The following is a 17,383-nucleotide window of genomic DNA, read 5'->3' as shown; positions in this document are numbered from 1 at the left end:
CCACTAAAAGCTTGACCTGACTGACCACTCCAACTGAATTCTTCCAATGTCCCCTATATACTTCAGTCTGAGACTGTCATCATTGAAGTCGTTTGTGGTGACGTTAAAACCTCTTAAGGATCCGCCCCCTTTTTTTTTCTTCTCCTAAATCTAACTGCCTGTAGCTCAGGCCCTGAAACAAGGATATGCATATTCTTGGTACCATTTGAAAGGAAACACTACAGTTTATGGAAATGTCAAAGGAATGTAGGAGAATATAACACAATAGATCTGGTAAAATATAATACAAAGACAAAACCAACCGTTCCTTTGGATTTATTTTGTACCATCATGTTTGAAATGCAAGAGAAAGGCCATAATGTATTATTTCAGCCCAGGTGCTATTTAGATTGTGGCCACTAGATGGCATCAGTGTATGTGTATATATGTATGTGCAAAGTTTTAGACTGATTTTTTACAAATTTATTTCCCCTTTATGATCCAATGAACCATTCAAAATGTTGTATCAAGACTGCCCAAATGTGCCAATTTTTTTATTAATAACTTTTCATGTTCAAAATTGTGCACTCTCCTCAAACAATAGCATGGTATTATTTCACTGTAATAGCTACTGTAAATTGAGCAGTGCAGTTAGATTAACAAGAATTAAGCTTTCTGCCAATATCAGATATGTCTATGTCCTGGGAAATGTTATTGTTACTTACAACCTGCTAATCACATTAGCCTACGTTAGCTCAACAGTCCCGTGGATGGGACACCGATCCCTTAAAATGAGGGGTGTTTAAAAAATTCATCAGCGAGTGGATCATCTCTAACCAATATCAACACCAACGACAGATGTTCAAAACGCCGCTTTACGCTGCGTGTTCTGGCTCTGGCCCAAACCATCGTTTTTTGGTGGACTAATCAGAATGGTTAGAATGTGTTTGCATTCTAGAAATCGTCGGGGAGGTACTCAGATCCAGACTCATTACGGAGAAGAAAGTAAAGTCCACAGGCGTGGCGTTTGGCCAGAGCAAGGAGTCTGGGTAGCCAACTTAAAACCTAGATGATGAGATTATGATGAGCATCGTTCTGTTGGAAGATGTCCATGATTGTGTGGCTGTTCAGTAATGAACACTTGCATTGCTCGCTGTTGGGGGTTTTAGGCTGGGTTTCTGTTCAGCACTTTGTGACATCTGCTGACGTAAAAGAGGCTTTATAAACACATTTGATTGATTGATAATTGTCCTGTGCACTTTGACCTGGCTTAACCTGGAGGACGCTGAGACTCGACCTAGTGAACGTTACATTTAAACACAGTTATGTAAAACCAAAAGATATTGGATAATGAAATGATTTTTCAAGGGGAGGTAGAGTAGTCCTACTATGGTCCAGGGCCCGGTTCCCCAAGGGGAGGTAGAGCATTCCTACTATGGTCCAGGGCCGGTTCCCCAAGGGGAGGTAGAGCAGTCCTACTATGGTCCAGGGCCCGGTTCCCCAAGGGGAGGTAGAGCAGTCCTACTATGGTCCAGGGCCCGGTTCCCCAAGGGGAGGTAGAGCAGTCCTACTATGGTCCAGGGCCGGTTCCCCAAGGGGAGGTAGAGCAGTCCTACTATGGTCCAGGGCCCGGTTCCCCAAGGGGAGGTAGAGCAGTCCTACTATGGTCCAGGGCCCGGTTCCCCAAGGGGAGGTAGAGCAGTCCTACTATGGTCCAGGGCCCGGTTCCCCAAGGGGAGGTAGAGCAGTCCTACTATGGTCCAGGGCCCGGTTCCCCAAGGGGAGGTAGAGCAGTCCTACTATGGTCCAGGGCCCGGTTCCCCAAGGGGAGGTAGAGCAGTCCTACTATGGTCCAGGGCCCGGTTCCCCAAGGGGAGGTAGAGCAGTCCTACTATGGTCCAGGGCCGGTTCCCCAAGGGGAGGTAGAGCAGTCCTACTATGGTCCAGGGCCCGGTTCCCCAAGGGGAGGTAGAGCAGTCCTACTATGGTCCAGGGCCCGGTTCCCCAAGGGGAGGTAGAGCAGTCCTACTATGGTCCAGGGCCCGGTTCCCCAAGGGGAGGTAGAGCAGTCCTACTATGGTCCAGGGCCCGGTTCCCCAAGGGAAGGTAGAGCAGTCCTACTATGGTCCAGGGCCCGGTTCCCCAAGGGGAGGTAGAGCAGTCCTACTATGGTCCAGGGCCCGGTTCCCCAAGGGGAGGTAGACCAGCCAATAACTTTGGAACGGAATTAACAACAAATATAAAGTTGCCAATGTCATTTTAATTGAACAAGCACAGGATAAAACAGAAAAGACTGCATTAAAAACCATCAACCACAAGTTGATAATATCTCTCTAGGAGCTGATCTGTAGTCAGTATTGTGGAATAATGCTCATGTTAAGGTAAGATTTGAATAGAGAAAGCTGATCCTAGAGCAGCGCTGCCTTTCTTTCAATCCTATCAGTATCGACACATGCTGCTATGACGCACTTAGTAAACATTATGTTTTGTTGTTTTTGGAAACGTACGCTACATCTTCGGTCGTCATGGGAATAATGCATTGTTTAAACACCAGTAAGCCGAAATTCCATCACTGTCAGGAAACCGGACCCTGATTTGTTAGGCAGACAAGACTATAAACTTGTCTTACACAGATGATTTCTGTCTGGGAGGGTTGGACGATAACACTGTCTTACATAGATAATAGATAATGTCTGTCTGGGAGGGTTGGACTATAACACTGTCTTACATAGATAATGTCTGTCTGGTAGGGTTGGACTATAACACTGTCTTACATAGATAATAGATAATGTCTGTCTGGGAGGGTTGAACTATAACACTGTCTTATATAGATAATGTCTGTCTGGGAGGGTTGGACTATAACACTGTCTTACATAGATAATGGATAATGCCTGTCTGGGAGGGTTGGGCTATAACACTGTCTTACATAGATAATAGATAATGTCTGTCTGGGAGGGTTGGGCTATAACACTGTCTTACATAGATAATGTCTGTCTGGGAGGGTTGGACTATAACACTGTCTTACATAGATAATGTCTGTCTGGGAGGGTTGGACTATAACACTGTCTTACATAGATAATGTCTGTCTGGGAGGGTTGGACTATAACACTGTCTTACATAGATAATGTCTGTCTGGGAGGGTTGGGCTATAACACTGTCTTACATAGATAATAGATAATGTCTGTCCGGGAGGGTTGGACTATAACACTGTCTTACATAGATAATGTCTGTCTGGGAGGGTTGAACTATAACACTGTCTTACATAGATAATGTCTGTCTGGGAGGGTTGAACTATAACACTGTCTTACATAGATAATGTCTGTCTGGGAGGGTTGGGCTATAACACTGTCTTACATAGATAATGTCTGTCTGGGAGGGTTGGACTATAACACTGTCTTACATAGATAATGTCTGTCTGGGAGGGTTGGGCTATAACACTGTCTTACATAGATAATGTCTGTCTGGGAGGGTTGGACTATAACACTGTCTTACATAGATAATGTCTGTCTGGGAGGGTTGGACTATAACACTGTCTTACATAGATAATGTCTGTCTGGGAGGGTTGGACTATAACACTGTCTTACATACAGTAGATAATGTCTGTCTGGGAGGGTTGGACTATAACTCTGTCTTACATACAGTAGATAATGTCTGTCCGGGAGGGTTGGGCTATAACACTGTCTTACATAGATAATGTCTGTCTGGGAGGGTTGGGCTATAACACTGTCTTACATAGATAATGTCTGTCTGGGAGGGTTGGGCTATAACACTGTCTTACATAGATAATAGATCATGTCTGTCTGGGAGGGTTGGACTATAACTATATCTTACATAGATAATGTCTGTCTGGGAGGGTTGGGCTATAACACTGTCTTACATAGATAATGTCTGTCTGGGAGGGTTGGGCTATAACACTGTCTTACATACAGTAGATCATGTCTGTCTGGGAGGGTTGGACTATAACTATATCTTACATAGATAATGTCTGTCTGGGAGGGTTGGGCTATAACACTGTCTTACATAGATAATATCTGTCTGGGAGGGTTGGGCTATAACACTGTCTTACATAGATAATGTCTGTCTGGGAGGGTTGGGCTGTAACACTGTCTTACATAGATAATGTCTGTCTGGGAGGGTTGGACTATAACAGTATCTTACATAGATAATGTCTGTCTGGGAGGGTTAAACTATAACACTGTCTTACATAGATAATGTCTGTCTGGGAGGGTTGGACTATAACAGTATCTTACATAGATAATGTCTGTCTGGGAGGGTTGGACTATAACAGTATCTTACATAGATGCAGTCCTTCTGGTAGCGCAGGTAAAGGTTGTACATGATGGCAGCTTCATGTAGTTCTGCCAGAGTAGACATGTCCTCTACTCCATTAATACTGGTGGGGTGCATAGGAAACACCTTGTCTCTGCTCAGCTCCCCCTGCTGCAGGTACATCACCTGAAACACAGAGACACAACAGGTAGTTAGTTTTACTGCTGCAGGTACATCACCTGAAACACAGAGACACAACAGGTAGTTAGTTTTACTGCTGCAGGTACATCACCTGAAACACAGAGACACAACAGGTAGTTAGTTTTACTGCTGCAGGTACATCACCTGAAACACAGAGACACAACAGGTAGTTAGTTTTACTGCTGCAGGTACATCACCTGAAACACAGAGACACAACAGGTTTACTGCTGCAGGTACATCACCTGAAACACAGAGACACAACAGGTAGTTAGTTTTACTGCTGCAGGTACATCACCTGAAACACAGAGACACAACAGGTAGTTAGTTTTACTGCTGCAGGTACATCACCTGAAACACAGAGACACAACAGGTAGTTAGTTTTACTGCTGCAGGTACATCACCTGAAACACAGAGACACAACAGGTAGTTAGTTTTACTGCTGCAGGTACATCACCTGAAACACAGAGATTACAGGACATTGACTTCACAGCAGGCATAGGCATACAGTAAGGCTCACTTAGGTTAGCTTTCCTCTGGTTAGTTATCTCTACTTAAGACTACAGGACACCTCACATCAGGTGTAGTAGGCCTTCAGGACACCTCACAACAGGTGTGGTAGGCCTTCAGGACAACAAACATCAGGTGTAGTAGGAGACCTCACAGCAGGTGTAGTAGGCCTTCAGGACAAGTCACAGCAGGTATAGTAGACCTTCAGGACACCTCACAACAGGTGTAGTAGGCCTTCAGGACACCTCACAACAGGTGTAGTAGGACACCTCACAGCAGGTGTAGTAGGCCTTCAGGACAAGTCACAGCAGGTATAGTAGACCTTCAGGACACCTCACAACAGGTGTAGTAGGCCTTCAGGACAAGTCACAGCAGGTATAGTAGACCTTCAGGACACCTCACAACAGGTGTAGTAGGCCTTCAGGACAAGTCACAGCAGGTATAGTAGACCTTCAGGACACCTCACAACAGGTGTAGTAGGCCTTCAGGACACCTCACAACAGGTGTAGTAGGACACCTCACAGCAGGTGTAGTAGGCCTTCAGGACAAGTCACAGCAGGTATAGTAGACCTTCAGGACACCTCACAACAGGTGTAGTAGGCCTTCAGGACAAGTCACAGCAGGTATAGTAGACGTTCAGGACACCTCACAACAGGTGTAGTAGGCCTTCAGGACACCTCACAACAGGTGTAGTAGACCTTCAGGACACCTCACAACAGGTGTAGTAGGCCTTCAGGACACCTCACAACAGGTGTAGTAGACCTTCAGGACACCTCACAGCAGGTGTAGTAGGCCTTCAGGACAAGTCACAGCAGGTATAGTAGACTTTCAGGACACCTCACAACAGGTGTAGTAGACCTTCAGGACACCTCACAACAGGCTCAGTATTGTGAAAACCCCTTTAGAGGCCATAGCTATAGCTTCCGGTGTCAGGAGGACACAGGCAGGTTCAGAGTGATGTAGCTGCACCATGCCAGGACCTCATGGGTGATGTAGCTGCACCATGCCAGGACCTCATGGGTGATGTAGCTGCACCATGCCAGGACCTCATGGGTGATGTAGCTGGCACCATGCCAGGACCTCGTGGGTGATGTAGCTGCACCATGCCAGGACCTCATGGGTGATGTAGCTGCACCATGCCAGGACCTCATGGGTGATGTAGCTGCACCATGCCAGGACCTCATGGGTGATGTAGCTGCACCATGCCAGGACCTCATGGGTGATGTAGCTACACCATGCCAGGACCTCATGGGTGATGTAGCTGGCACCATGCCAGGACCTCATGGGTGATGTAGCTGCACCATGCCAGGACCTCATGGGTGATGTAGCTGGCACCATGCCAGGACCTCATGGGTGATGTATCTGCACCATGCCAGGACCTCATGGGTGATGTAGCTGGCACCATGCCAGGACCTCATGGGTGATGTAGCTGCACCATGCCAGGACCTCATGGGTGATGTAGCTGGCACCATGCCAGGACCTCATGGGTGATGTAGCTGGCACCATGCCAGGACCTCATGGGTGATGTAGCTGGCACCATGCCAGGACCTCATGGGTGATGTAGCTGCACCATGCCAGGACCTCATGGGTGATGTAGCTGCACCATGCCAGGACCTCATGGGTGATGTAGCTGGCACCATGCCAGGACCTCATGGGTGATGTAGCTGGCACCATGCCAGGACCTCATGGGTGATGTAGCTGCACCATGCCAGGACCTCATGGGTGATGTAGCTGCACCATGCCAGGACCTCATGGGTGATGTAGCTGCACCATGCCAGGACCTCATGGGTGATGTAGCTGCACCATGCCAGGACCTCATGGGTGATGTAGCTGCACCATGCCAGGACCTCATGGGTGATGTAGCTGCACCATGCCAGGACCTCATGGGTGATGTAGCTGGCACCATGCCAGGACCTCATGGGTGATGTAGCTGCACCATGCCAGGACCTCATGGGTGATGTAGCTGGCACCATGCCAGGACCTCATGGGTGATGTAGCTGGCACCATGCCAGGACCTCATGGGTGATGTAGCTGGCACCATGCCAGGACCTCATGGGTGATGTAGCTGCACCATGCCAGGACCTCATGGGTGATGTAGCTGCACCATGCCAGGACCTCATGGGTGATGTAGCTGGCACCATGCCAGGACCTCATGGGTGATGTAGCTGGCACCATGCCAGGACCTCATGGGTGATGTAGCTGCACCATGCCAGGACCTCATGGGTGATGTAGCTGCACCATGCCAGGACCTCATGGGTGATGTAGCTGCACCATGCCAGGACCTCATGGGTGATGTAGCTGCACCATGCCAGGACCTCATGGGTGATGTAGCTGGCACCATGCCAGGACCTCATGGGTGATGTAGCTGCACCATGCCAGGACCTCATGGGTGATGTAGCTGGCACCATGCCAGGACCTCATGGGTGATGTAGCTGGCACCATGCCAGGACCTCATGGGTGATATAGCTGCACCATGCCAGGACCTCATGGGTGATGTAGCTGCACCATGCCAGGACCTCATGGGTGATATAGCTGCACCATGCCAGGACCTCGTGGGTGATGTAGCTGCACCATACCAGGACCTCGTGGGTGATGTAGCTGGCACCATGCCAGGACCTCATGGGTGATGTAGCTGCACCATGCCAGGACCTCGTGGGTGATGTAGCTGGCACCATGCCAGGACCTCATGGGTGATGTAGCTGCACCATACCAGGACCTTGTGGGTGATGTAGCTGGCACCATGCCAGGACCTCATGGGTGATATAGCTGGCACCATGCCAGGACCTCATGGGTGATGTAGCTGGCACCATGCCAGGACCTCATGGGTGATGTAGCTGCACCATGCCAGGACCTCATGGGTGATGTAGCTGGCACCATGCCAGGACCTCATGGGTGATGTAGCTGGCACCATGCCAGGACCTCATGGGTGATATAGCTGCACCATGCCAGGACCTCATGGGTGATGTAGCTGCACCATGCCAGGACCTCATGGGTGATGTAGCTGCACCATGCCAGGACCTCATGGGTGATGTCGCTGGCACCATGCCAGGACCTCATGGGTGATATAGCTGCACCATGCCAGGACCTCATGGGTGATGTAGCTGGCACCATGCCAGGACCTCATGGGTGATGTAGCTGGCACCATGCCAGGACCTCATGGGTGATGTAGCTGCACCATGCCAGGACCTCATGGGTGATGTAGCTGGCACCATGCCAGGACCTCATGGGTGATGTAGCTGGCACCATGCCAGGACCTCATGGGTGATATAGCTGCACCATGCCAGGACCTCATGGGTGATGTAGCTGCACCATGCCAGGACCTCATGGGTGATGTAGCTGCACCATGCCAGGACCTCATGGGTGATGTCGCTGGCACCATGCCAGGACCTCATGGGTGATATAGCTGCACCATGCCAGGACCTCATGGGTGATGTAGCTGGCACCATACCAGGACCTCATGGGTGATGTAGCTGCACCATGCCAGGACCTCATGGGTGATGTGACTGGCACCATGCCAGGACCTCATGGGTGATGTGACTGGCACCATGCCAGGACCTCATGGGTGATGTAGCTGCACCATGCCAGGACCTCATGGGTGATGTAGCTGCACCATGCCAGGACCTCATGGGTGGTGTAGCTGGCACCATGCCAGGACCTCATGGGTGATGTAGCTGGCACCATGCCAGGACCTCATGGGTGATGTAGCTGCACCATACCAGGACCTCGTGGGTGATGTAGCTGGCACCATGCCAGGACCTCATGGGTGATGTAGCTGCACCATACCAGGACCTCGTGGGTGATGTAGCTGGCACCATGCCAGGACCTCATGGGTGATATAGCTGGCACCATGCCAGGACCTCATGGGTGATGTAGCTGGCACCATGCCAGGACCTCATGGGTGATGTAGCTGGCACCATGCCAGGACCTCATGGGTGATGTAGCTGCACCATGTCAGGACCTCATGGGTGATGTAGCTGGCACCATGCCAGGACCTCATGGCGATACTAATTGTCTACACCTCTGTGGAGAGCATGAGGAATAGACATGCCAAAGGGCCAACTGAGGTGCCCATGCTTCTCCTTCAAACAAACAACACACCTGTCTGCAACCATGTCGTGCACAATAGTCCTTCCACTTTGGATACACCAAGCGCTGGTTACAGTAGACAGAGCTAGACTGCCAGGATGTTTCTGGTTACAGTGGACAGAGCTAGACTGGTTACAGTGGACAGAGCTAGACTGGTTACAGTGGACAGAGCTAGGTTACAGTGGACAGAGCTAGACTGGTTACAGTGGACAGAGCTAGGTTACAGTGGACAGAGCTAGACTGGTTACAGTAGACAGAGCTAGGTTACAGTGGACAGAGCTAGGTTACAGTGGACAGAGCTAGAATGGTTACAGTGGACAGAGCTCGACGGGTTACAGTAGACAGAGCTAGACTGGTTACAGTGGACAGAGCTAGACTGGTTACAGTGGACAGAGCTAGGTTACAGTGGACAGAGCTAGACTGGTTTCAGTGGACATAGCTAGGTTACAGTGGACAGAGCTAGACTGGTTACAGTGGACAGAGCTAGACTGGTTACAGTGGACAGAGCTAGACTGGTTACAGTAGACAGAGCTAGGTTACAGTGGACAGAGCTAGGTTACAGTGGACAGAGCTAGGTTACAGTGGACAGAGCTAGACTGGTTACAGTGGACAGAGCTAGGTTACAGTGGACAGAGCTAGGTTACAGTGGACAGAGCTAGGTTACAGTGGACAGAGCTAGGTTACAGTGGACAGAGCTAGGTTACAGTAGACAGAGCTAGGTTACAGTGGACAGAGCTAGGTTACAGTGGACAGAGCTAGGTTACAGTGGACAGAGCTAGGTTACAGTGGACAGAGCTAGACTGGTTACAGTGGACAGAGCTAGGTTACAGTGGACAGAGCTAGGTTACAGTGGACAGAGCTAGACTGGTTACAGTGGACAGAGCTAGACTGTTTACAGTAGACAGAGCTAGACTGGTTACAGTGGACAGAGCTAGGTTACAGTGGACAGAGCTAGACTGCCAGGATGGTTCTGGTTACAGTGGAAAGGCAATCGGAGCCTGTCACATTACTGAAACCTTCATGTGATTCCTGCTCAGGATTATTGAGATAGAGAGAGACAAAGCACAACCCCCGATGACCTCACAACATTCTTACATTCTTAGAGCATATGATGTCAGAGGACTATCTGCATACAGGCTCCACCTACAGATGTCGGATCTTAATCTGAGCCAATTTGCTACAGCAGGAAAATAATCTTGCAGCAACAAGAAATTATTATGTGGATTATAATTTTCTGGACATTTTTCTAAAGGTTGATACATTTTTCTTAAGGGAAAAAGTGGAATTAAAAAACTTCATAAACCCTTTTAAACCTCAAATACACTACAAATATACTACTGCATCTGGGTGATCAAATGAAGATCTTAGATCATCTGTATGTTTCTGAGGCCAAACCACATCATTCAGTCTGCCTGACATGGATATGTGTGATCTGTTATCCAAGTACTTCTGTCATAACAGCTGGATTTGAGTGCATGTTCAGAGATGTTGTGAGAAAGAGAACGCCCTGCTGTGCTTCCACCCTGTCAGGTTGGGACTGAAAAATGGTTAGGATTAGTTAACATGCTAAGGCCTAAAGGAGTAATGGTTAGCTAACAGGCCTACAGGAGTTATGGTTAGCTAACACTCTACAGGGCTAATAGGCCTAAAGGAGTTATGGCTATCTAACACGCTACAGGGCTAATAGGCCTAACGGAGTTATGGCTAGCTAACACGCTACAGGGCTAATAGGCCTAAAGGAGTAAGGCTTAGCTAACACGCTACAGGGCTAATAGGCCTAAAGGAGTTAAGGTTAGCTAACACGCTGCAGAGCTAACAGGCCTAAAGGAGTTAAGGTTAGCTAATACGCTACAGGGCTAACAGGCCTAAAGGAGTTATGGTTAGCTAACACGCTACAGGGCTAACAGGCCTAAAGGAGTTATGCTTAGCTAACACGCTAAAAGGGCTAACAGGCCTACAGGAGTTATGGTTAGCTAACACTCTACAGGGCTAATAGGCCTAAAGGAGTTATGGCTATCTAACACGCTACAGGGCTAATAGGCCTAACGGAGTTATGGCTAGCTAACACGCTACAGGGCTAACAGGCCTAAAGGAGTTATGGTTAGCTAACACGCTACAGGGCTAATAGGCCTAAAGGAGTTAAGGTTAGCTAACACGCTGCAGAGCTAACAGGCTTAAAGGAGTTAAGGTTAGCTAATACGCTACAGAGCTAACAGGCCAACCTCCAGCCCTGACCTTTAACCCCAGAGATCAGTGTTAACCGTAATAGATTCACACCTCTGACATCTATAACCCTAATCTTCACCCTGTAGCCTGTTAGCCTGTGAGCTAACCCTACTATAATTCACACTAACTCACATCTATAACCCTAACCTTCACCCTGTTGCCTGTTAGCTAACCCTACTATAATTCACACTAACTCACATCTATAACCCTAACATTCACCCTGTAGCCCGTTAGCTTATGAGCTAACCCTACTCTAACTCACATCTATAACCCTAACCTTCACCCTGTAGCCTGTCAGTCTGTAAACTAACCCTAATTCAAATCTATATTTTGATCTCTGTTGACCACCAGGCCATTAGGTAAAACCCCTGACAGGGAGAAACGTGCATATGTTCATATCCACTCTCCAGGATCCTCTGGGCTGTAACTTGGTATCTCCCAGGATGCACAAGGAAAACAGGAAGAGGAAGACTCACAGAGAGAAAGAAGGAAGTCCCAGCAGCCAATGCACAAAACCGACGCAATCTCTGGAATAGAATAGATTAACCGTTCTCTTGTCACTAATTAACATGGGTCTGATCAGCGACTCCCCCTGTCATCTCCATGGAAACATGCCTAGAGGTGTACATGTGAGTAGAGTTGGATGGCAGCCAAGAGGGAGCTGAGGTTCACAACGAGTCCCCCTGGGACAGTACAAAGAGAACAGTATTAGGTCTGCCCTAGAATTTTTTTTCTTTCTGACCTCAATAACACTTCCTGCTGGTTAAATAAAACAGTCGCGAAGCTGTTACAGTAGAACCAACAGGGATTAACAGTATGCCAGACTACAGTAGTGACAAACAGTAGACTAGATTACAGTAGTGATGAACAGGACGCTAGATTACAGTAGTGACGAACAGTATGCTAGATTACAGTAGTGACGAACAATACGCTGGACTACAGTAGTGACGAACAGTAGACTAGACTACAGTAGTGACGAACGGTACGCTAGATTACAGCAGTAACGAACAGTAGACTAGATTACAGTAGTGATGAACAGTAGACTAGATTACAGTAGTAACGAACAGTAGACTAGATTACAGTAGTGATGAACAGTACGCTAGATTACAGTAGTGATGACCAGTACGCTAGATTACAGTAGTAACGAACAGTAGACTAGATTAAAGTAGTGATAAACAGTAGACTAGATTACAGCAGTGATGAACAGTACACTAGATCATAGTAGTGACGAACAGTAGACTAGATTACAGTAGTGATGAACAGTACGCTAGATTACAGTAGTAACGAACAGTAGACTAGATTACAGTAGTGATGAACAGTATGCTAGATTACAGTAGTAACAAACAGTAGACTAGATTACAGTAGTGATGAACAGTACACTAGATTATAGTAGTGACGAACAGTAGACTAGATTACAGTAGTGATGAACAGTACGCTAGATTACAGTAGTGAAGAACAGTACGCTAGATTACAGTAGTGACGAACAGTAGACTAGATTACAGCAGTGATGAACAGTACGCTAGCTTACAGTAGTGACGAACAGTACGCTAGATTACAGTAGTGACGAAAAGTACGCTAGACTATAGTAGTGACAAACAGTAGACTAGATTACAGCAGTGATGAACAGTACACTAGATTATGGTAGTGACGAACAGTAGACTAGATTACAGTAGTGATGAACAGGACGCTAGATTACAGTAGTGACGAACAGTACGCTAGATTACAGTAGTGACGAACAGTAGACTAGATTACAGTAGTGATAAACAGTAGACTAGATTACAGCAGTGATGAACAGTACACTAGATCATAGTAGTGACGAACAGTAGACTAGATTACAGTAGTGATGAACAGTACGCTAGATTACAGTAGTGACGAACAGTACGCTAGATTACAGTAGTGACGAACAGTAGACTAGATTACAGTAGTGATGAACAGTAGACTAGATTACAGTATTGATGAACAGTAGACTAGATTACAGTAGTGATGAACAGTACGCTAGATTACAGTAGTGATGAACAGTACGCTAGATTACAGTATTACTGTGGTACTCATCATATCCCAGTATTACTGTAGTACTCATCATATCATTACTGTGGTACTCATCATATCCCAGTATTACTGTGGTACTCATCATATCCCAGTATTACTGTGGTACTCATCATATCCCAGTATTACTGTGGTACTCATCATATCCCAGTATTACTGTGGTACTCATCATATCCCAGTATTACTGTAGTACTCATCATATCCCAGTATTACTGTGGTACTCATCATATCCCAGTATTACTGTAGTACTCATCATATCATTACTGTAGTACTCATCATATCATTAATGTGTTACTCATCATATCCCAGTATTACTGTAGTACTCATCATATCCCAGTATTACTGTAGTACTCATCATATCATTACTGTAGTACTCATCATATCATTATTGAGGTACTCATCATATCATTACTGTGTTACTCATCATATCCCAGTATTACTGTAGTACTCATCATATCCCAGTATTACTGTGGTACACATCATATCCCAGTATTACTGTAGTACTCATCATATCATTACTGTGGTACTCATCATATCATTACTGTAGTACTCATCATATTCCAGTATTACTGTGGTACTCATCATATCCCAGCATTACTGTGGTACTCATCATATCCCAGTATTACTGTAGTACTCATCATATCCCAGTATTACTGTGGTACTCATCATATCCCAGTATTACTGTAGTACTCATCATATCATTACTGTAGTACTCATCATATCCCAGTATTACTGTGGTACACATCATATCCCAGTATTACTGTAGTACTCATCATATCATTACTGTGGTACTCATCATATCATTACTGTAGTACTCATCATATTCCAGTATTACTGTGGTACTCATCATATCCCAGCATTACTGTGGTACTCATCATATCCCAGTATTACTGTAGTACTCATCATATCCCAGTATTACTGTGGTACTCATCATATCCCAGTATTACTGTAGTACTCATCATATCCCAGTATTACTGTGGTACTCATCATATCCCAGTATTACTGTAGTACTCATCATATCATTACTGTGGTACTCATCATATCCCAGTATTACTGTGGTACTCATCATATCCCAGTATTACTGTAGTACTCATCATATCCCAGTATTACTGTAGTACTCATCATATCATTACTGTGGTACTCATCATATCATTAGTCGTACTCATCATATCCCAGTATTACTGTAGTATTCATCATATCCCAGTATTACTGTAGTACTCATCATATCATTTCTGTAGTACTCATCATATCCCAGTATTACTGTAGTACTCATCATATCCCAGTATTACTGTAGTACTCATCCTATCCCAGTATTACTGTGGTACTCATCATATCATTACTGTGGTACTCATCATATCCCAGTATTACTGTAGTACTCATCATATCATTACTGTAGTACTCATCATATCATTACTGTTGTACTCATCATATCCCAGTATTACGGTGGTACTCATCATATCCCAGTATTACTGTAGTACTCATCATATCCCAGTATTACTGTAGTACTCATCATATCATTACTGTGGTACTCATCATATCATTATTGTGGTACTCATCATATCCCAGTATTACTGTAGTACTCATCACATCATTACTGTGGTACTCATCATATCACAGTATTACTGTAGTACTCATCATATCATTACTGTGGTACTCATCATATCATTACTGTAGTACTCATCATATCCCAGTATTCCTGTAGTACTCATCATATCCCAGTATTACTGTAGTACTCATCATATCCCAGTATTCCTGTAGTACTCATCATATCCCAGTATTACTGTAGTACTCATCATATCATTACTGTAGTACTCATCATATCCCAGTATTACTGTAGTACTCATCATATCCCAGTATTACTGTAGTACTCATCATATCATTACTGTGGTACTCATCATATCATTACTGTGGTACTCATCATATCCCAGTATTACTGTGGTACTCATCATATCCCAGTAATATTGTGGTACTCATCATATCCCAGTAATACTGTGGTACTCATCATATCCCAGTATTACGGTGGTACTCATCATATCCCAGTATTACTGTAGTACTTATCATATCATTACTGTGGTACTCATCATATCCCAGTATTACTGTGGTACTCATCATATCCCATTATTACTGTAGTACTCATCATATCCCAGTATTGATGTGGTACTCATCATATCATTACTGTAGTACTCATCATATCATTACTGTAGTACTCGTCATATCCCAGTATTACTGTAGTACTCATCATATCCCAGTATTACTGTAGTACTCATCATATCCCAGTATTACTGTAGTACTCATCATATCATTACTGTAGTACTCATCATATCCCAGTATTACTGTAGTACTCATCATATCCCAGTATTACTGTAGTACTCATCATATCATTACTGTGGTACTCATCATATCATTACTGTGGTACTCATCATATCCCAGTATTACTGTGGTACTCATCATATCCCAGTATTACTGTAGTACTCATCATATCATTACTGTCGTACTCATCATATCCCAGTATTACTGTAGTATTCATCATATCCCAGTATTACTGTAGTACTCATCATATCATTTCTGTAGTACTCATCATATCCCAGTATTACTGTAGTACTCATCATATCCCAGTATTACTGTAGTACTCATCCTATCCCAGTATTACTGTGGTACTCATCATATCATTACTGTGGTACTCATCATATCCCAGTATTACTGTAGTACTCATCATATCATTACTGTAGTACTCATCATATCATTACTGTTGTACTCATCATATCCCAGTATTACGGTGGTACTCATCATATCCCAGTATTACTGTAGTACTCATCATATCCCAGTATTACTGTAGTACTCATCATATCATTACTGTGGTACTCATCATATCATTATTGTGGTACTCATCATATCCCAGTATTACTGTAGTACTCATCATATCATTACTGTGGTACTCATCATATCCCAGTATTACTGTAGTACTCATCACATCATTACTGTGGTACTCATCATATCACAGTATTACTGTAGTACTCATCATATCATTACTGTGGTACTCATCATATCATTACTGTAGTACTCATCATATCCCAGTATTCCTGTAGTACTCATCATATCCCAGTATTACTGTAGTACTCATCATATCCCAGTATTCCTGTAGTACTCATCATATCCCAGTATTACTGTAGTACTCATCATATCATTACTGTAGTACTCATCATATCCCAGTATTACTGTAGTACTCATCATATCCCAGTATTACTGTAGTACTCATCATATCATTACTGTGGTACTCATCATATCCCAGTATTACTGTGGTACTCATCATATCCCAGTATTACTGTGGTACACATCATATCATTACTGTGGTACTCATCATATCCCAGTATTACTGTAGTACTCATCATATCATTACTGTGGTACTCATCATATCCCAGGATTACTCATCATATCCCAGTATTACTGTAGTACTCATCATATCCCAGTATTACTGTAGTATTCATCATATCATTACTGTGGTACTCATCATATCCCAGTATTACTGTGGTACTCATCATATCCCAGTATTACCGTGGTACTCATCATATCCCAGTATGACTGTAGTACTCATCATATCCCATTATTACTGTAGTACTCATCATATCCCAGTATTGATGTGGTACTCATCATATCATTACTGTAGTACTCATCATATCATTACTGTGGTACTCATCATATCATTACTGTAGTACTCGTCATATCCCAGTATTACTGTAGTACTCATCATATCCCAGTATTACTGTAGTACTCATCATATCATTACTGTAGTACTCATCATATCCCAGTATTACTGTAGTACTCATCATATCCCAGTATTACTGTAGTACTCATCATATCATTACTGTAGTACTCATCATATCCCAGTATTACTGTAGTACTCATCATATCCCAGTATTACTGTAGTACTCATCATATCATTACTGTAGTACTCATCATATCATTACTGTAGTACTCATCATATCCCAGTATTACTGTGGTACTCATCATATCCCAGTATTACTGTAGTACTCATCATATCCCAGTATGACTGTAGTACTCATCATATCCC

The 17,383-nt window shown here is 44.9% G+C and overlaps 1 protein-coding gene across 1 annotated transcript in view; it reads right to left on the bottom strand.

Annotated features, from left to right (window-relative positions):
* The window catches only part of LOC135521387 (unconventional myosin-X-like), a 314,073-nt gene that overhangs the window by 227,368 nt on the left and 69,322 nt on the right, over positions 1-17,383 (bottom strand). Inside the window, 1 exon segment of the mRNA XM_064947288.1 lies at positions 4,276-4,434. Coding sequence (XP_064803360.1) covers positions 4,276-4,434 — 159 coding nt within the window.

This window comes from Oncorhynchus masou, chromosome 29 (genome assembly GCF_036934945.1).
Source record: "Oncorhynchus masou masou isolate Uvic2021 chromosome 29, UVic_Omas_1.1, whole genome shotgun sequence".
Taxonomy (NCBI): Eukaryota; Metazoa; Chordata; class Actinopteri; order Salmoniformes; family Salmonidae; genus Oncorhynchus; species Oncorhynchus masou.
The sequence above is the reverse complement of the archived record's forward strand: the minus strand, read 5'-3'. Positions and strand labels throughout refer to the sequence as shown.